Raw genomic sequence first — 21,167 nt, 5'->3', positions numbered from 1 at the left:
TCCTTGTAATAATGTATGATTTGCAAAAATCAAAACTGCTGCGTCTGTGTAGATGAGAGAAGCAAAGTGTATGTGCGTTGTGCACACGCTACATTATGGCCAAGCATGTGCCCTTAAAATAGCCTCTGAATATCGCGCCACTGACTTTAGACGAGGTTTCTCCCGGTCTGTGGCGGAATTGTTTTCTGAAACTGCAAAATAGCACCAGGGAACGTTTGTGCCGGAACACGCCGCCTCTTTTCGCTGAACCGCCCCCGGGAGCGCAAGTTCATTCCCTAATTTCCCGACGTGCGTCTATGGAGGGAAAAGTCCGCTGTGCGTCGGGTGCAAAATAGGAATGATACAGGCGCCGGTGTACAAAGTCAATTGCGCTGGGTGCAAGATAGGGCCCATATTATGTATATGGGGAACAGGACTGTAAAATATAGTGCTACCGGAATATCAGAACTATGTTCACCTGTTCGATCTGTGCACCTGTTTGAAAACTTCCCAAGAGTTAGAGTTTCATGACTGACGGACCAAAGTAAACCTGAATAACATCTGGAGGATTTTACTGGAAAGAAGCAGTAACTCACCGCAATACCATACAAGGTGATATTATCCTTCTCACTTTCTTCCACGGCTTTCTGTAGGTCTGGGCTGTCATGCGATTCTCCATCTGTGATGACAATCATGACTTTCTTAGCGTCTGGACGACCTCCTTGTTTGAATGCTTGAGTTCTGTTATAAATACACATACACAGTGTAAATGAGTGAATCACACTCAAAAAATAAATCTTTGGCTGACTTTGATTCAAAATACCACAATATTAACCCCCTAAAAAAATCTCCCTATTTACTCATCTCGCTTAAAATGCATAAAATAACACTTTATTTCAACATTTACTCTCCCTATCCAGCCCCATGAAAAGCATGATGTGAAATGGAAATCCTGTTTTCTTTATTTTATCGAGCTACTTGATTGAAACATGTTCTTTTAACATGAAATCATTGAGTTAAGCCAAACAAGTAACATGAAGCTATCTTGCTTGAACTAGAAACCTGATACAATGACGATTAGTACTTGAGCTTTGATTATAATTAAATTAATTGGTACAAATGGATGTAATTTATATACATTTCCCAGATTAATATTATTTCTGTTAGCTGATCCAAAATGACGCTTCGCTTTATTGTGATTTGTGCAATTTTAAATCACCTTGACTCATTTGATTTGCCTTATTTCCATTGTAAATAATGATGCACGGGAGTTTAAGATGGAAGACAGACAAAACACAAACATGCCAGTGTACCGAGCCGCATTAATCCCGAGAGCCGTTCGCGTCTCCTCTCCGCCTCGCTGGTCGATGTTCTTAGCCGCTGCTACGACCTCATCAACCGTACGGAAATCATCCAGCCGAAACTCGTTCACTACTCGGGCACCGTACTGCACCACACCTACCTGGACAACAGCAACACCAAGTGAGATGCATCATCTACGTTATCCTTGCTTTTACATGACACACTCTTGTCAAACTCTGTTGTTCAATTTAAGGCTGGAATACACTACATGATTTTGGTCCAGATTTAATGCTAGTTTTCTTGAACTCTGCAGATTTCAGTTAACAGATTTCCAGAAAAATTGCGTAGTGTATGATGGGGCACAGACCATGTGTTTTTTTGTTTGTTTGTTTTTTCCATCAAAATATGATTCTTGTATCATCGGAGATCAAACATGTGAAAAATATTTTGGCCAAATATTTGAAAAATATTTTGGCCAATTTTAAAACACATACTGCGTCCAAAATGAAATGCTTCCCTACTATATAGAATACGAAAAACAGTTCGCCAAAAGAGTAGTATGTCCGAAACTGCTAGTTGATTTCTTCAACAATGCATCGCCATAGACAGTAAAAGAAATGGACACAGCGACCCCATTGGATTCAACGGAGAAAAGTTAAGTCAATTAGAAGCACTCACTTCCTGATGGCGGAGCGACTGCGCAGACTCAAACTGAGCTTGACGACGTAGATGTGACGTGAGCAACCCGTCTGTCTTCTAGTAGCTGTGCCGAGAGAAATCTGAATCATTCCCTTCTGAAACTTGCAGAGACGGAGAGTGTGAGTAGGAGGTGTCCATGAGCAGGAGCAGGAGCAACTTTTGCTAAGTATTCTGATTAATTATTTTGTCATTTTGTCTCCACGTCCCCCCGATCGCCCACAAGCTTCTCCTCCTGTCCATACGGTAATCTCTCTACTGTGCGACAGAGAGTCTCGTGGTTATGACGCAATCGTTAGTCTATTTTTACAAAAACTGCTTCTACGGGGCCATAACGTATAAGATACAAGGTAATGGAGCCTTTTATACATTTTCGTGTTTCTTTAGAAATAAATAATGGACAAATGGAGTCTTTAAACGCCTCAGATGTAAAGTTATTCGCTGTCAAAGTGACGCCAAAATGAATGGGAGTCAATGAAATGCTAACAGCAGGTGATGGTCTGCTAATCAATGGCGGCGCCCGGGGAAGCTTAGTTTTTTTCTGAAAGATTACCCCCTTGGTAATTACTTAACGAACGTTAATAAGTATGTTCTAAATAGAATGAGTGTGTATAGTATGAATGTAATAGGACGTACTACATCTGCCATGTTGTCATTATCATGTGACCTACCAGTTGCGTTGCTTCATTCACAAATCCTCTCCCATGGCCTCATGAGATAGTAAAGTGTCCATCGTATTCACACTTCAGAATCTTGCTGAAAGTAGTAGTTCATCCGAGTACTTTTTTCCTACTTTGTACTGTGAATTCGAACATACTTCTTTTGTCACATACTGTTTTTTGCTTACTATATAGTAGGGAAGTTTGCGATTTCCAACGCAGCCATATTGTTACATTTGTCACGTGTCTCCTATCAACAAGCTCCCCATTTTGTGTGAGTTTGTTGCGTTCGGAAAGACTTGAAATATCATGTGTGTGATTCTAAGTCGGCAAGTGTATAACACCTGGTGTTTTAATATTTGTTCAGATTTGAAAAGTCATGTAGTGTAGTCCAGCCTTTAGTAACTGTAATGCATGAAACAGACATTTAGAAAAAATACTGCATCATCATTAATATTCTATTAAAATGTGTATATTTTCTCAAATCATCCGATTTGTTTGCACTATTTTGACTGAGGTTCGGAGTGCAGTGGTAAGTGCTGTTTTTGCACAACCCAACGCCTTCGTAAATCATAAGTCAGAACAGTCCAAACTGATTTTCCAGGTGATAATTCAGACGCACCTGGATCTGTCCTGGACCGATGTAAAACTTCTGTAGCACATTTATCAGGAAATCTTGAACCTCATACCAGGGATAGATGGAGTTGGATCCGTCTAACACAATCACTATGTCCATGTAGGTCTCGCATCCTGTGGAGAAATGCTGTCAGAATGCATGTGATGAAAGAGGCTTCATCAATGAAGAGTCTGACTTTACTTTGAAAGGCCGGAGCGATGCTGTGGGTGAAGTTGAAGCTGCTGTCGACTCTTGAACAGATGCCCGTGCTGTAGTAAGAGCTTCCACACTCGTACGACCACAGCGGCCCACATGCCTAAAACACAGTCAGTGCATTCAGCATTTTTATGAAAAATTATGAAATTATTTGGTAACACTTTAGAATAAGATTTCTTAGTTAACATTAGTTAACTACATTAGTTAACATGAACTGCATGTTTACAGCATTTATTAATCTTTGTTAGTTAATTTCAACATTTACTAATACTTTATTAAAATCTTGTTAGCATTAGTTAATGCACCGTGAACTAACATGAACAGCTGGATTTTTTTATTAACATTAACAAAGATTAACAAATACAGTAACAAAAGGATTGCTCATGGTTATTTCATGTTAGTTAATACATTAACTAATGTTAACTAATGAACCTTATTGTAAAGTGTTACCAAGAGAAACACTTTATAATAACTGCACGCTATTAATCATTAGTTAAGCATTAGTAAACAGTTAATTTGTCATTTATAAAGCATTAATAGACATTAATAAGCAGTTTATAAATACAGCTATAAATGCTTTGTTCTTGATTTATAAGCATATCTATAATGTGTTTAATAATTGTATTTTCATACTTTATTAATGATCAATTTATCATTTCTAAATGAAGTATTGCATTATTTACTAACCAGTTATTTAGGAGTTGTCAGTGGTTCATAAGATCACTTAGAAAGTGTAAGTAAAAGATTAATAAACGGTTTAAATACATATTATTCAGATATATAGTAATAGTTACTTAGTGTGTTAATAAATGCTTTATTAACATGTATTTCTACTGTAATTCAGTGTTAATTCAGGTAGTTATAAAGCATTTAGTAGTGGTCAGTTAACTATTTTGTGAACTCATCTAAAGTGAGGACTAGTTATGCCTTGTAAAGTGTTTATAAAGGAGATTTAAAGGCTGTTAAATATTTCTATGTTCTGTATCACTGTGTTGTGTTGGTTTCCTTTTTCTGTTTAGAAGATAAAAGAGTCTTTAAATCTCCTTTGTAAATACGAGTTGGCTCCTTTGTAAATGAAAAATAGCATATTGGCGATCCAATGTGTATCTTTGTTTGAGCTCTGGAGACCGTCAAAGGTTTCTATTTACAGCATGTTTTTGCAGCGTTGAGCAATGTAGCCAATCACAAACCTATCTGTTGATCTCTTGAATGCAATGGCCAATCAGAGGTGTTTTAAGTTAGCACTGAACAAATTCTGAGTTCACGCTCGCAAATCTTAGCATTATAACAAACAATTACATAAATGAGAGATTCATTGTGCAGGCAGCTTTACTTTATTGAAAAAGTAAATATAGTCAAATAGTTTCCATTAAAGTGAACATGCATATTACCACAAAGCTGTTGTCCTTGGGGTTGGAGGTGAGAGTCATTCCCAACCTCATTTTCTCTTTGCGTTCGGACACGTTGTTTAGGGATATCTTTCCTTGAAAAGCCCAGAGAAAAAATATCACAAAATGTTTTGTTGCAATCTGCCTTAATATTGCGGTGTCCGATTGGTCATGTGATACCTAGATGCAGTCGTGTGCAGTTTGTCGCTTTTTTTCTGTCTAGTGGGCATCTGTAGACGTCACCTGTCTGATGTTCACCGCTTTTCTCAAAGGGAGCTCCTACTAAGAGCCTGAAATTCAAGAAAATAGTTTCTTAACCCACTGGTGCTCTTCGAATGTCGGTCAAAAGTGACAGAATTTTATTATTTTTCTTCAATGAAATGTACTGTATTTTAGTTCAATAATGTTTTTTTAATTTTATCGTACTAAAATTATATTTACGCTGTATCAATAATCAATTTATTCACTTTTTGAGCATAGACCTGAAAATTGTATTTAATTTAACTCTCGTAAATATTGAATGCTTTAGAGCACAGACTTAAGTTTGATCTCTTTTCAAATACAACACTTGGCAGATTATTGCAGAAATAAAAAAAGTTTTAAAAAGTTACAGAATGTTATGTTTATAATATGCTATTTTCAATTTTTATATGAAATGTATCCGTTATAATAGCAATCCGCCATGGAACAAGCGCGTCTGCTCTTAAAGGGAATGTGAGATGTTGCTCTGATTGGTTTATTTCACGTTACGCCCAAACCACACCTATGAGTGATGAAGCTACTTCAGACCAACACATTTTAGATTTGCGTCGGGCGCAAGAGTCATTTATCCCACCGGTATAATACCAACAGCGCCCAAGATCCGCCCACAAAGTTACTTGCGTTTCGCGTTTGATACTTGCATTTCAGATCGTTAAAATAGGGCCCTAAATCTGCAAGAAAATCAAAGTCATGAATCTAAACAAGTTATGTTCTAAATTTGAGGTTGATATCTCAATAAATGAGCTTTCAGTCAGATTTTGTTTGGCCGCAGTACCGAACGCTTCCACTAGATGAAATTCGTCTCCCATTCAATGCGCTCATTTTTCACGAGGAGCACAAGTAACTATATTTTTCATGATTCAACCTTTTCGAATCATGTCCATGATTTTGTTTTTTTTGTGATCACATAGTAAATGCCAAAACCTTTACCAAGTTTCGTACTATTACGATAAAGTAAAAAATTATAAAACCGCAAAACGACCGAAGAGCACCAGAGGGTTTGCTTACACAGCATGCTTTATTTGATCATGTTTAATTGTTTGATGTATTCTGTAGTCATGCATCATGCTTAATTAAAATGCATTGAATTATAAAACTAAGCCTTTTGACAACCACCTTGAAAACCACCAAAAATACAATATCAACCTTAGCAATGCTCTAGCAACACCCTAGCATCATGGAGATAAGTTCTGCACTCCAGCAGAAGTATAACGGTAGCAGATCAGTCCAAACAGTCATTTTATGAGAAACACAAACAGGATCACAAGTTCAACATTCCAGCAGCGTTCCAGTCGAAGTCATTCACTCCCTGATGGGAAGAAAACTCTACATGAGCCCAGCAGCAAAGAATCGCTAAGCAGATTTTTCCAGCTTCTGAGGTATACGTTTGAGACGGAGCCAATACCAGAAACCAACAGCAAAACTCAGTAATGCTGTTCTCTTCGAGATCAAGACGTTTAGAACTACGATGACAAAACCACATCCCACAGTTTGCCCTGTGAGATCCATCCATGTTAATGTTTACATTCCTCCTCTCCCACTGCGACCTGCACAAAAACACTGCTGTCGGTCAATCCACAGTCTTGTCATACTGTCAATATGACCCCCCCCCAACATAAACTAGTCTGAGGTGGTTTGTTAGTGGTTATTTCATAGAGGTTTTTGGCAGTTAAGACCAGCTGAAAACCAACTAAACCTATAAATACCAGCAAACTAAGAGTGGTTTAAACTAGTCTTTTCAGAAGGGAAATTATTTTACGGCATGCCATGGTAAATAACTATGGTAATCTTTCAGTACTATGCTATAAAGTACCATGGGGGTTGTTTTTGTTTTAAGACACATGATGGATTGCATTTGTTTGTTTTTTCAGTTCCCACAATGCACAGCTCTCTGAACATCAGTCATTATTGGAATGTACTGTTACTCTTTGGCACCCGTAGTGAAGGTTTAGTCTATCCTGAGGCAAAGTTATTTGAAGAACGTCTGGTTAAACCCAGTCTTCTTTTTTTTCCAGGCCATCTGATGCTAATACAACATATGCCAGGGTTTTCAGAATAAATTGGAGATCAACATCTGAAAAGATGATGGTTCATCTTTCTCAGCCTAAACAACCTATGAGTATTCAAGCAAACACTTAAATAGTTCATATGTCAAACTAGTTTCTCTGCGAATCCATAGTTTGATTGAGCTATTTTCTATTTGGATATAGAATTTCTTATGTAGTTTGGCGGTTTGTTTTGGTTTTCCACTTAACAATGCCATTATAGAGTCTGATATTTCATCCTATAATCATGTTTTTGGTTAGCAGCAAACCATATGATTGCATTATGGTGGAAAAACAGTGAAAACGCTTCTTTTCACTCTGATTAGCTTTCATAGCACATTCAATTTTGCACAAAATAAACATTGTCATTGCTAGTTAAAAATCACACATGCAGTATATAAAACCCAAACGCCAATCGGTTGATTGATAAACTACAACTTTACAACAGTTCACTAAACAGTTGTGATTAAAACATCACAGTGTACTTTAAAGTAAGTCATTCTCTTTTTTTTCTTTTCTTTTCAGCACAAACACACTTCCTTCCAATGCAAATGAGGCTTATTATAGAACGCACCTTGTTCACAAAAGTTTGGCCTGTTTGCATTTAGATTTATGCATTTTATCCAAAGTAACTTGCATTGCATTTCAAGTTCATGCATTTACTGAAAAGCAAACTGTGTTTGGTTTATAAGACCCATTAGTATTTTATATATATATATATATACACTCTGCTAAAACAGCCAATTGTACTTGCACCACCCCCTAATTTGCATAATTTATCTTTTGAATTGTGCACTAAAAACAATGCAGACAGCATATGAAGGTTAACAGCAGGTGCAATTCATTATGAGTGTATTTTCCCCTCAGGCACAATCGTGCCTGACTCAAATCCGTTTAGGCGTTTGAAGTCTGAACCGCAAAAAAAAACGGTGTGAAATCTGTGGTTTTTACAAACACAATGGTCTGAGATTTAATTTTCGAAATGCATCACAGTTTGAAAAGTACGATCAAATTAGTATTAGTTGCAATATCCCGGATTTCTGTCAGGACAAGTATCGTCAAATACGATTGGCAATTGCATACAGTGTGGATTGGCGGTATGGTTCTGGGCGAGAACTCCCTGCGCATCCATGTAGCAATAACCCCACTTAAGGTCCTTTCACACTGGACGCGATTTTGACGCACGAATAATTCGCGCGATGGTTTTATTTTTTGATCAGCTGTTTGTGTAATGAGCGCTTCCACACCGAACGCGAATGTGCTGCGGAGAAAAAACGACTTTTATTTTTTTCCGCTTCGATGTCGATTTTTTTTTTGCGGCGACAGAAAAGGCTTCAGCCAATCACATACTACAAGGACAACGATTTGAAAGACAATGTGTGGCGCAGCATTGCCAACCAACTCGGTTATCACGACTGTGAGTATGTTGTGTGATAGTTTTAGTCGTTGTATAGTCCTGTGCTGTGTAGGCTAGCAGGCTAAACTACATTTGGAATAGAAAGCTAATACTATTATCGTCAAAGATTGAGATAGAGACCGTGTTTACTGTGAACATGTAACAAAATGTAATGAGACTATTTAGGGCTGCTTTTACATTCTTTGTGTGATATCTAGTTTCTAGTTGAATGATTTTAACTTGTTACTTCGTGTGTTACATGTAGGCCTAATGTGTGTTGACATTACAAAACGCACTAGTTGAAGACGCAAAAAGTCTGTGGAAAAACCTCAGGGACACCTATGTGAGAAAAAGGAGAGAGGAAAAGGAAACTAAAAGTGGACATTAGCATACTCCCCTTCAGACTCTCTGTTCTTTAAGATTGGGTGCACCCAAAACCTTCTTTTCTGTCTTTTAAAGAAAATGAAAAGCTCGTCTTCACTGGATGATGATGATGATGAAGTGTCCATGTTTTCTCAGCTGTCGGCGCAAAAGTTTTGGAATGTTGAAGCTCTCTGAACGTCACAGAAGTCGCAAATTCGCGCCGCGGCTGATGTGAATGGTTTTGACGCGAACTATTCGCTTATTCGTTGCGTTTTTTCGTTACGCATCTGGTGTGAAAGTGCCTTTAGGGTAAACAGAACAGAACTAACATGAATGAATTGCAGATATAATTAATTTAAGATTTTAAAGTAGCCTACAACATAATTCAAGAATTTATTCTGATTCAAGGGGAACCAGAATGCCAAATTGGCTGCAGGAGAGGTGGAGCTGGGGAGGGAGGAGGGTAATTCGCTCCTGAGAAACGCGATAGCTGTTGATAATACTGAAGGAGCTTATATATGAATACAGTGATAGGCGTCGTATTCCTATAGGTAGACGTGGATCAGCTGAGAGTCACTGATGCGAGCTTGACTAACATGACCTGCCAGAACTGACGCTACGCTTAATATTGACTGTCTGAACATCCAATGTCAGCACTTGTAGACAGTCAGTCCTAAATATTGGATTTGAAGGAACATTGAGTTCCTCCAGGAGCTGTCATAATTGTACTTCACGTCACTTCAGATAAAAAGCACATGCTAATGACATTGTCTAGAAACCCGGCTGCTCTGAAAATATACACAGATGTTGTTCATAATCTGAACAGCATTGAATAGTTCTGCAACGAATTTCAGATGCAGTAAGTTTTCAATTTTTAGATGCAGAAAGTTTTCAAGAACTAAAAGTATTTATACCCATTAGTAGATGAAGCAAAACAGTCCTTTGACTTCATTTAAGTGACATTCTTTAAAGACAAAAATTGAAAAACAACATTCCTCTTGGTTCCTGCAGGGTAAATCAGATTCCAGAAGGAAAAGCGCGCCACACATGTTTGTCTTGATGCACAGGAGGAGGCTTGGGAATTACAAGCCACAAAACACATATTTGCCAGCGCTCGTAGACGGGTCGGGACAAGTGCAAATACTTTCCACTTATTTACCTGTGCACATCAAAGGCCCCCAGATTTCTCAATGCTGGGGGACCACGAGTTATTCACCAGCGATGACGAACCCCGGGATTAAAAACAGGAAGCTGACGTCCGGATTTGGAGGTTTTAGGACAGTGGGAGTTTGGTTTATGATGTGTATTGTTTTGTGTGTCTGGGCTTTTACGAGTCTGAAACAATACCCTGTTTAAAGGCTGTAAACTGTGACCATGTAATGGTTTAGGACTAATTGATTAGTTTTAACATAGTCGGCTGGGTTACAGTGACGCCATTAAACGCCAGTTTTGCATGCTGCAATTTTACCTGGCTTTATGATTAACATTGTGGTCTATACCTAAAGCTGCTATATTTTCACACATAATTTCACACTAATGTTCAGTCACTATTAGTCAGTCATTCAATTGTTTGGCTTTCTAAAGTGTGAAACATCGGCTGCCATGAAATGGCATACTCTCTTGAATTGATACTTATTTTGAATAAGTAATTCGCAACCACTAAAAAAAGCATGTTCTATATACACTGAAAAAAATTATTCGTTGAAATTAATAAAAAAAATTATCGTAAGTAGTTGCATTCAATTGATTTTACCTACATTTAAACAAATGCATTAAGTTGAACTTAATCAATTTTAATTCAACTTAATGCATTTGTTTAAATGTAGGTAAAATCAACTGAATGCAACCACTTACAATAAAAAAATTGATTAATTTCAACGAATCATTTTTTTCAGTGTAGCATGAATGTAATCTGGATGAATTTCAGACATAGTCTCTGTGACTCTTTCAAAGCATTTATCTGTCAACTTCTGGCTCAACCAATGATGTGAGTCTGGGGTGGGATTCTTGTTTATCTGACCAATGACAAATAAGGTGGAAAAATATTTAAAAATAAAAATAAATTACCCACTTTTTTGGGTGCAAAATAAACACATTTTATATTTGGGATTAAGAAATGTTATTGATAAAATATCTACAAAAGCCTTTGTCAAAGAAAAGTAAAAATGATTAACTTTTGCGGTGGGTCATATTTTTATGTTGGAAAATATGTTTTGTTTTTATTTGTTTGTTTTTAATACTATAAAAATACCAGTTTATTTTTACTACAGTGGAAAAAATTTCCACCTATTTCAACTTAAAATCTTAAATTCAGTTGCTGCCTTAAATTTAAGTATAATCAAATTGGCATTACAAGTTGAATCTAATGCAACATAAAAAGTTAAAATTTGCTTAAATTATTTGGACGAGTTAAAGTAATGTAAAAACATGCAACGTTGGGTAAGTTACTCTAAAAAGGTAATTAATTACTAGCTGCTAATTACATCTTCAACAGTGTAGATTACTGCACTGTAAAAATATTGCATTACTAGAGCAATTAATTACTTTCTAAAGCCTCGACTTTCTAAAGCATCGACCCGTTAGAAATAAAACTGCACTTTTAATTCTTTCAAATGAATAATATAAAATTGCATAAATTATTCTTGAACTGACCAAAGTATTTAAAGGGAGAAATTTACATTAATAACATTTTAACATTAGCCGTTGAATTTTTATGTTAATTGTAGATTATTGAATTGTTCTGTAGTCTATACAGCATTTAATTCAATTACATCAGAAGTAACTACATAAATTACAGAAAAATGAAGGGTAACACTTTATAATAACTGCTTAATCATTAGTTAAGCATTAGTAAATAGTTAATTAATAATTTTAAAAGTATTTTTAAAGCATTAATATACATTAATAAGCAGTTTTTAAATAGCTTTATTCTTGATTTATAAGCATATATGTGTTTAATAATTGTATTTTCATACTTTATTAATGATCATTAAATGATGTGTATGCCTTGTAAAGCATTAACAAAGGAGATTTAAAGGCTCAGTTATCTTCTAAACAGAAAAAGGAAACAAAAACTACACAGTGATACAGAACATAGACATATATGTATGAATGTACATTTAAATAATGTTTAATAATTTACTTACACTTTCTAAGTGATCTTATGAACCACTGACAACTCCTAAATAACTGGTTTGTAAATAATGCAATACTTTATTAATGATAAATGTATCATAAGTATGAAAATACAATTATTAAACACATTATAGATATGCTTATAAATCAAGATTAGCTGTATTTATAAACTGCTTATTCATAATGCTTTATGAATGATTAATTAACTGTTTACTAATGCTTAACTAATGATTGATAGCGTGTAGTTATTATAAAGTGTTACCAAATTAAGAGTAAGCCCTTATACTTTACTTTTTAAAGGGAAAAGTAAATAAGTAACACTGAAAATATGTTGCAATGATCATTATCATGTAATTATGTTTGCAAAATTAGCACTACACAATGTGCATTATTGCATCTGTAAACATACTTGACTCTCTAAGAATTTAAATTCATAAATACTGAATTTCCAAGAAAAAAAATTCCACAATTATGATCGGCAATGACTCACTTGCTACCAGATGCATAAAACTTATTTTTCATTGTGAACGGTTTTGTTTATTGCTTCTTTCATTTCCCATGAATCCTTGCAGAAATCAGCAGCTGAATAACGTGGCGTCAGGAGAAGCACGGTTTGATTTACTTCAGCGAGAGTGATCCATCTCACCGCTGGGAGAGTTTCAAGGTCGACTCTGAGACTGTGTGTTTGCCAGCAGACAGCAGCGCGTTGATGTGTGTCTGTGCACGCGATTGCATTTCACAACAGTATTTCATCGTGGAGACAAAATCATGGATGGAAGTATTCATGAAGAATATGATAGTTGAAGTTCTGCATTTCTAAAAACAAACATCTTGATTGTTTCTTATAGACAGCAATTGAGTGCAACAGTCAAGTTCTGGAAGTCCTCATAGGAAAATGTATTTTTAAAGGAGAACTCCGGTCAATTTTAACATTGAGCTCATTTTTTTGTACATTTGGAGTGCTGTCAATACAGAAAACAACGACAAAAATCGGTGTTGCCTACACCGTGTTATCCTCTTTTTAAAATATGCACCCTGTTGACTTCAATGGGGCAAGTTTTAAACCTGCTTTTAGCCTCTTAACATCCTTGATGTGTCATTACAAGTGCACAGGTCATGTGAGTGATTCCTTCAGAGTGAACACGGGTGAATCTGACTGCAGTAGATGTGAAAGATATGAATAAAAATGATATTTATTCAGCCAGCGCTCATACCTGTATTTACATCCTGTTTTCGGTCAAAGTCCATAGTAATCGATTGTCGAGTTCACGCGCATGATCATAGGTACTAAACCAATGCGCGTGAACTCGACAATCGATTACTATGGACTTTGACCGAAAACAGGATGTAAATACAGGTATGTGCGCTGGCTAAATAAATATCATTTTTATTCATATCTTTCACATCTACTGCAGTCAGATTCACCCGTGTTCACTCTGAAGGAATCACTCACATGACCTGTGCACTTGTAATGACACATCAAGGATGTTAAGAGGCTAAAAGCAGGTTTAAAACTTGCCCCATTGAAGTCAACAGGGTGCAAATTTTAAAAAGAGGATAACTCGGTGTAGGCAACACCGATTTTTGTCGTTGTTCTCTGTATTGACAGCACTCCAAATGTACAAAAAAATGAGCTCAATGTTAAAATTGACCGGAGTTCTCCTTTAACGATAACTTATAAAAAGACAACCTTACTGTGAGCTACGAGGTCGTTAATCGAAGGTTGTTGCTTCTGTTGAAGATGTCATTCGCATTATTTCAACTTAGTTTTTAAAATAATCATTTAACAGCAGAATTCATGGTGGAAAAACTACATTACCCATGATGCTGTACAGAACATTCCACCAATCAGAGAGTTGAAAGATCTAATTAGCTCCGCCCACCTCCATGAGGCGCTGTGAATGTCAGTGTCCCTACACCCTCTAAATACTTATAAAAGCATATTTTGCAATACATGTTTGCAATGCTTCATGGGAATGTTTTCTCAGGCCTATGAAACTCAAACTGAGAATATAAATTCAAGGTTGCAATCAGATACTGGTTTTCTCTTTGCTCTACAGTATATGGACTGGCTGACAGAAGAAATGTTTTCCTGAACATGCTAGTCTTACCATTTCTGCCCATCGGCCTCGTGTTGTTGAACCGTATATCCAAACTGAGCCTCTTTCGAACCCTTGATGATTTTTGCATGTCTTGTGTCAATATTAAAGCAAGTCCGTGGCCCTGAAATAAACAAACACAGCTTTTTGATTGGATTCATGTTAAAGGGGTCATATAATGGTACATGCACTTTTACAAGTTGATTGTACTGAAATGTGTGTTGGCAGTGCCTGTACACAACCATCATAAAATGATAAAAATCCATCCAGTGGTTTTTTATTAAATCTCCTTAAATATTTTCCCCCATCTCAAATCAAGCCGTTCGATTTTGTGACGTCACACGGTCGGACGCCCCTCCCACGATTGTTGATTGACAGCAGCGTTTCAACACAGACTCGTGAGCGAGCTGTCAATCATCATAGTCCACGCGTCATTGTTGATACGCTGGAGCACTGTCTATGAGCAGAATGGCGTCTAAGAGATTGTGGTGTTCTGTTCTTGGGTGTAATAACGAACACAGCATCATTTTGATGTTCCTGAATCCGAACCGCTGAAGACGCAGTGGCTGAGTTTGTTTTCGAAGGGAATATTCCCCACGATCAACGTCAATGCTTTCATGTTTGCGCGAATCATTTCACACACCAGACTGCTTTACAAACGAGGTCAGTATAAAGCTGGTTTTGCTGAAGCTGCTCCTGAAAAAAGGATCGGTACCAACTATTCGTGTTCCTGCTGCACCTCCAGAAGAAGAAGTGAGTGTAACGTTTTATAAACCTTTATATTAATCTTTGCAAATCGCTTGCTGCACGCTTCACGATGAATACACTCAGGGTTCATTACGGTATGTTTCCTATGTACGACGTTCTCAATATAATTCATAATCCACGTTTATAATGAACAACGCGTTATGGTTATTGTGTTATTATTTCAAACGGTGTACACACAGATCAGAGCCAAGACAAGACGCATGCACTGAAACGGCGTGCTGAAAACAGAGCTGGTTTTGACCAGGTAAAATGAGTGTTTTCTTACAATACTAATGAGAATTTTTAATTAAAGTATATTACAAACTTTTAATTTAGACCCTAAAGAATCATATTAGCTTGTACAAAAATGGCATTATATGACCCCTTTAAATAGTTCATTTGCAGACCGTTCCATAGATTATTAGAAGAGACTTGAGGAATATTTCATATCTTGAGCACAAATGATTTGTTAATGAAGTTAAAAACTACAAGACTTTATGCTTAAAACAAGAGCAAATATCCACCATCTGGTGAAGAAAAATAAACTTGTTTTCCCTTTGAATCAAGTACATTTTCCTGACTCCATTGGCAAGATTTTTTTCTTCTTCTTCATGTTTTAAATATAAACTCACTCATTTTAATGCATTTTATGTCATTTTGCTTCTCCAGTTAATGCATATTGATTTAAGATGCTTAGATGTTTGTCTCATTTTGCAGTGTAGTGTAATTTTTGGCATAAATCAAATTAAGATTAAGTCACTGATAAAAGGTCTATATGTTACAAGGAACGCTGACTCTTTTTTTTTTTTTAAAGAGGCACAATTTATCTCACATGGTGCACAAAGATGATAAAGAGTCAATCAGAGCACATGAAAGATAATGAAAGATAATGGCTAAACGCCATCGGCAAGGGGATTATCTGTCCTGTGATGGTCTATTCCCATTCCCTCGGGATCTGGATTGGACATCTCAACAGTAATTGCCTCTGGATTTCATTTAAATGTTTATCGGGGAAGGTCACTTGAATGTGGTGATATCACATCGCCTTTCAAGTTTAATTTCCTGGGGAAACGTTTCTCCTTATGCAGGAAAAAAAAGAGAAAATGGGTCAGTCACATTTCCTCTATTCTTCTCTTTTTCTCGGCAGGATGAAAAGTCCTATAAAGAAAGAGATCCAGGATGAAAAGTCATCAGCCTGTTGTGAAGCCGACACATCAGTAATGTAAATATATTTCTCATATTCACAATCTTTGTGTTTTGGAGACTGTCGCTCTATATGTTCTGGGTTAAATACACTTTGAGGGTTTAGAGAAGAACTGTGAACCTCTAAAGCCTAATTTTAGAGAGAATACAACTGATCTAGGCCAATAAAATTGTAGCTATTTGTAGTTCTAGTAAGACAAAGCATGTGTAAGTTCATAAGTCGACAGCATTGCTGAGTATTTCCTCCTTAAAACTGCAGTGAACCAAAGACAGTCTCAAAAACACGCTTTGAAATCGCTGGTGTTTCTGACGTCACAAACTACCTTGTAACCAATCAGATCAACGTGTGATCGTCAACCAGTGGATCTCTGAGCTGAGTGAGTGAGTGGAGGCGGGCTCATTTGCATATTCATAGAACCGCGCATACTAAATGAGGCAAGGGTGTCGAGTTACATTCAAGATATTTTAAGCCATGAAGACTTTTTTTTTTCAAGGAAAAACTTTAAAATATCTCATTTACAATAACAATTCATATCTTAATAGGCATTTTTGTTCATTTTGGTGGCATTTCCGACAAGGCACAACACTATTTTATGCCAACGCCAGATTCTCTTGCTTGTTAAGCTTAATGGAGGGTTATTGCCTAAGTTAGGCTATTTTAATCGTGGTTTAATCTGACAGCAATGACAAACAGCGCCAAAGCTTAGGGTAAAAAGTATTGTTACCTCATTGTCACCAGTGAATACAGATCAGTGAGACATGAATCAATGAGAATTGATGCCATGCACTAAAAACACCTAAAATATAAAATAAAAAATGTCTTGCAAAAAGGGCATTTATTTGAGCATCACTTGAGGTCGATCTGTGCATGTGCCTGTTCATTTTATTAGTAATCTTAGTACTTAGTTCATTTTAAATAGTTTTTTTACAACAGTAACAAAAACCCATAACACTTCTTTAATAACCCATCTCGGGAAATATGAGCCAATCGCTCCTTGTTATTGCGAAACCAGCCGAGACCTGTGGCTAAAATAGTCACTTTAATACTAATGACTCTAACGAATGTTATGCGCTCAGATGCTCTGGATTCTTGAGAGGATCTGGTGACATTAGTCATTTTTCATGTGTGATTCACATGTGTTTTAATCCAAACAGTAGCTCTCAGATCATCTCAGGGTCGCTTTATTACCCAAATAAGATGTTAATCTGTCTAAAAACTTAGTGAGCAACCTTATTGCATACTGCATATATATATATATATAGTGAGGAGTTCAGATGCAAAAGCCTCTTAAGTGCCATCTGAAATTTTCTTCTAGAATGATCATTTTTATGAAGCTTGTATATTTAAGTTCAGTAATTTCTCTTAAATGGCAATGAAAATTACCTATGAATTGTCATTTAAGTGAAATTACTTGACTTAAATATACAAACTTGATAAAAATGATCATTCTAGAAGAAAATTTCAGATGGCACTTAAGAGGCATCTGAACTCTTCATATATATATATGGTAAAATGCATGCATTTCAATGAGATTGAGACAAAAATATCCAGTCTGGTCGCCAGAATTGGATTTATTTATCGCAGTGCCTTCAGACCGGTTCTGGCTCAGATGAGAAATGAATCCATGACCCACACTTTGGGCCAGAAATGAACCGAACCAGACATTACACTCACATGGCAAGTGACTGCGTAAGATTCCAGGATGGTAAAGTCTTCACAAAAGGATTCTGGGAATACGCTCTTATTTCTGAGTTATTGAACAAGTGGCTCTTCTGACTCATCCAAGTCTCTAGATATGGCTCATATCCCTCATTCAGTTTCTCCCCACCTGTTTTACTGTCCAACAGGTGAAAATCATCATATGTCTGATCACTTAATAAAGAAACAGAACTTCTCCATAACAAGACACAGGATTTTGAGACCCACACTGCAAAAAAAGAAAGAAAGTAGTATTTCTGTCTGGTTTTCCAGTACAAATGTCTAAACATCAAGATACATTTACTGGAGAAGCAAAATGACTGAAGTTGTGTTTACTGAAAAAACTGAATAAAATTAAGTGAGTTTTTGCTTTAAACAAGAAAAAATATCCCAGTGAAGATAAAAGTCTTCTTTTCCCTTTGAGTAAAGTGTATTTTTCTGACCCCAATGGCAGATATTTTTCTTATTTTATGAATAAACTCACTTACTTTTGAGTGTTTTCAGAAAATAGGACTTAATATCTTAAGCCATTTAGCATCTCAAGTAAATGTATCTTGATTTGAGAATATTTAGATATTTGTGCTAGAAAAAACGACAAAAATACCAAGTACAACAATCTTTTTATTTTTTACAGTGCAATCACTAAAGAGAGCATAATTAGGTATGTATCCCAAAATTAAATATTGGAAAAGCCGTATCTGAGTTTTGATCCAGCTAAAAGTAGGTTCTAATCTGTTAGACGGACGGATGTTTTTGTACTCGCGTATCAGAACTCCCGCCAGAACTCCGGCCCTAGACACTTCCTGTGTCATCATCAGCCAATCAGAGCGCTCTCCAAGAACTTCACCATGGCGACGAAAACAACGAGAAACATCACCGCAAGTATTCGAATTTAATTATGTTATTGATTAAATTTTAATATGTTGTATGCTATTCATCACAGTGACAACAAAATACGGTCCTTAAGTTCTTTCACATGCGTTTGTACTTTAAAGTTTGCTCCAGTTGTTATTAATGGGAGTTAGCCAGGAATTAGGTCCTTTTTCCAAAGCATTCCCTAAAAATATCTGGCCTCAGTCGTACTTTTTCCATTTTGAGACTTATATTGTTTTTAAATGACAGTGTTTTAAGAGCTCAGAGACGCAGGTAAACAGTGTAATAAACCCGCGCCCTCTGCTGGAGGCTTCATGCAAACGCAGCGCTAAAGGAGAGATGGATCTTATAGCTCCCAAACTTTTTTATTATTATTTTAATGCAGGCAAATGAAGGTGGTTTTATTCTTCTCAGCAATTTCTGACTCACTATGTATGCTAATGTAAGAAAGAACAGGCCCGCTTGTGTAGGTCCATTAGATGAGTGCTGTGAGTGTGTAAGTGGGTCCAGATTGTGTGTTTGATCCTGGTCTTAAAAGTCTATCTGGATGTTCTGGTTGAAGGTCACACAGTAATTCCTCCTTTTTTATAAACCTGTCGTTCCCAAAGCAATAAAGGATTCACTTTACTGAACTCGAGATCAACTTGATAAACCCCAAACCACGAGCAACACTCACTAAAATCTACAGTATACATGTCAAATACTTAATTTCCCAGAATTTAGAAAAGTGCACAACTATTATGAAAAAAACTTGATTTTTGCAGCAATGAGAGGTTTTGCACACATATTCACATGAATCTCCTCTAGAGTTTCAGAAAAACTGTCTCAAACTGTGCCAAATCTCAATATATTTTCTCATCAAATTACCTGAGCTGCTCCACGTTCACTATATAACCTCATATTCTCACTGGATGACAACTATAGTGACTCATTTAGGTCTGTTATTATTTCCCAGGAGAAACAAAAATCATATACTTCAGAGATTTAGTCTGATTTATCTTACTTTTCGAGACTGTCTTGTCCCAAAACATGCTTTCTTCCTCAGTGTTTTTGTCTTGTTTTCTACAGTCGGCAACATCTGAAGTGGATCAAAACCTTTCATCAAATGAATTTTGATCAATACCCGTTCTTGTCAACTTTTTTGATCCACTTCAAATGTTGACTATACCGTAGAACAATGATAATGACTATACCGCCTTCAGATGTTAAGTCTTAAAATGAAATGAATTTATGCGTATCTCTTAGTGGGTTCAGAAAAATTCTCTTGCTTTCCCTTTGAATTAAGTTGATTTCTCTGACCCCATTTGCAGATATTTGTTCTAAGCAAAGTCAATTTGCTTCTCCAGTATCTTGATTTAAGTATATTTAGATATTCGTACTGTAAAACAAGATAAAAATATCATATTTTGCAGTGTACACCTGACAATCATGCATAATCTGGCTCACCTGGCAGCAGAGCGCCGATCCACATCAGCAAGATGTACTCCATAAGTTCATATGTGAATCAGTCAGTGTGTGTGTGTGTGTGCATGAGGTCCTCACAGCGAGAGCACACACTCGGGTCTGAACCTGACTGAACCACAGCAGAACTACATCTGAGAAGGAGGAGCTGAAAACGGGTCGATCGTCCTCAAACTCGCACAGAGAGAGAGAGTTTGGAGCAGGTAAACTGTGTTTATTAGACCAGACTGAGCTTTCTAATAGCGTCCTGCACTGCTCTCTCTCTCTCTCTCTCTCTCTCCAGATGTTCAGCTCTCTGGACTTCACATCTGTCAGGAAACACCGCAGAGCTCAACGCACTTCCATAACAGGGTGATTTACACTCTTTAAAGACCTCAAGAAATCAAAATTGTGGCTTTAAGTTTAGTCTCGTGTTGCATGAAGCTTTACTTTGAATCTATACACTCAATTTCATGCTAAAACCTCTGGACAAAAACAGTGATTAGGATTTGCTGTGTAATGTAATCATCGCACTAAAACTAAACTAAAATTTGTACAATCAACTTGGATGTTTAAGTCATTTTAACTTAAAGTGCATGAAACTGAATCTTGTTTAACTTGTTTTTTTTTTTTTTTTTGAAAATTGCTTATTTTGGACAAGTTAAAGCAACGTAAAAACATGTTGTCATAACCTATTGAGCATATCATTTTTTACAGTGTAAATACAACACATTTTTAAAAAACTACAATTAACTGTAGTTAATAATTTTATCCCTAAAACTCATCTTTGAAAAAATGTCTTCATGGCTTAAAATATCTTGACTGTAACTCGACACCCTTGCCTCACTTAGTATACGCGGTTCTATGAATATGCAAATGAGCCCCGCCTCCACTCACTCACTCAGCTCAGAGATCCACTGGTTGACGATCACACGTTGATCTGATTGGTTACAAGGTAGTTTGTGACGTCAGAAACACCAGCGATTTCAAAGCGTGTTTTTGAGACTGTCTTTGGTTCACTGCAGTTTTAAGGAGGAAATACTCAGCAAT

At 36.6% G+C, this 21,167-nt stretch overlaps 2 protein-coding genes across 2 annotated transcripts in view; one reads left to right on the top strand and one right to left on the bottom strand.

Moving 5' to 3' along the window:
* Positions 1 to 20,231, bottom strand: part of itga11b (integrin, alpha 11b) — a 53,821-nt gene extending 33,590 nt beyond the window's left edge. Inside the window, exons 1-8 of the mRNA XM_079858760.1 lie at positions 20,124 to 20,231; positions 14,168 to 14,279; positions 5,037 to 5,146; positions 4,860 to 4,951; positions 3,454 to 3,568; positions 3,259 to 3,386; positions 1,293 to 1,441; positions 576 to 720 (exon numbers count right to left, since the gene is read on the bottom strand). Coding sequence (XP_079714886.1) covers positions 576 to 720; positions 1,293 to 1,441; positions 3,259 to 3,386; positions 3,454 to 3,568; positions 4,860 to 4,951; positions 5,037 to 5,146; positions 14,168 to 14,279; positions 20,124 to 20,166 — 894 coding nt within the window. The 5' untranslated portion in view covers positions 20,167 to 20,231. The remainder of the gene's footprint in view (positions 1 to 575; positions 721 to 1,292; positions 1,442 to 3,258; positions 3,387 to 3,453; positions 3,569 to 4,859; positions 4,952 to 5,036; positions 5,147 to 14,167; positions 14,280 to 20,123) is intronic.
* A 43-nt stretch (positions 20,232 to 20,274) lies between these two features.
* Positions 20,275 to 21,167, top strand: part of coro2bb (coronin, actin binding protein, 2Bb) — a 24,819-nt gene continuing 23,926 nt past the window's right edge. Inside the window, exon 1 of the mRNA XM_079858763.1 lies at positions 20,275 to 20,341. The gene's annotated coding sequence lies outside the window, so the exon portion shown is untranslated. The remainder of the gene's footprint in view (positions 20,342 to 21,167) is intronic.

The sequence above is a fragment of the Squalius cephalus genome (genome assembly GCF_949319135.1).
Source record: "Squalius cephalus genome assembly, chromosome: 23".
Taxonomy (NCBI): domain Eukaryota; kingdom Metazoa; phylum Chordata; class Actinopteri; order Cypriniformes; family Leuciscidae; genus Squalius; species Squalius cephalus.
Note: the sequence above shows the minus strand (reverse complement) of the source record. Positions and strands in the feature narration are given on the sequence as shown.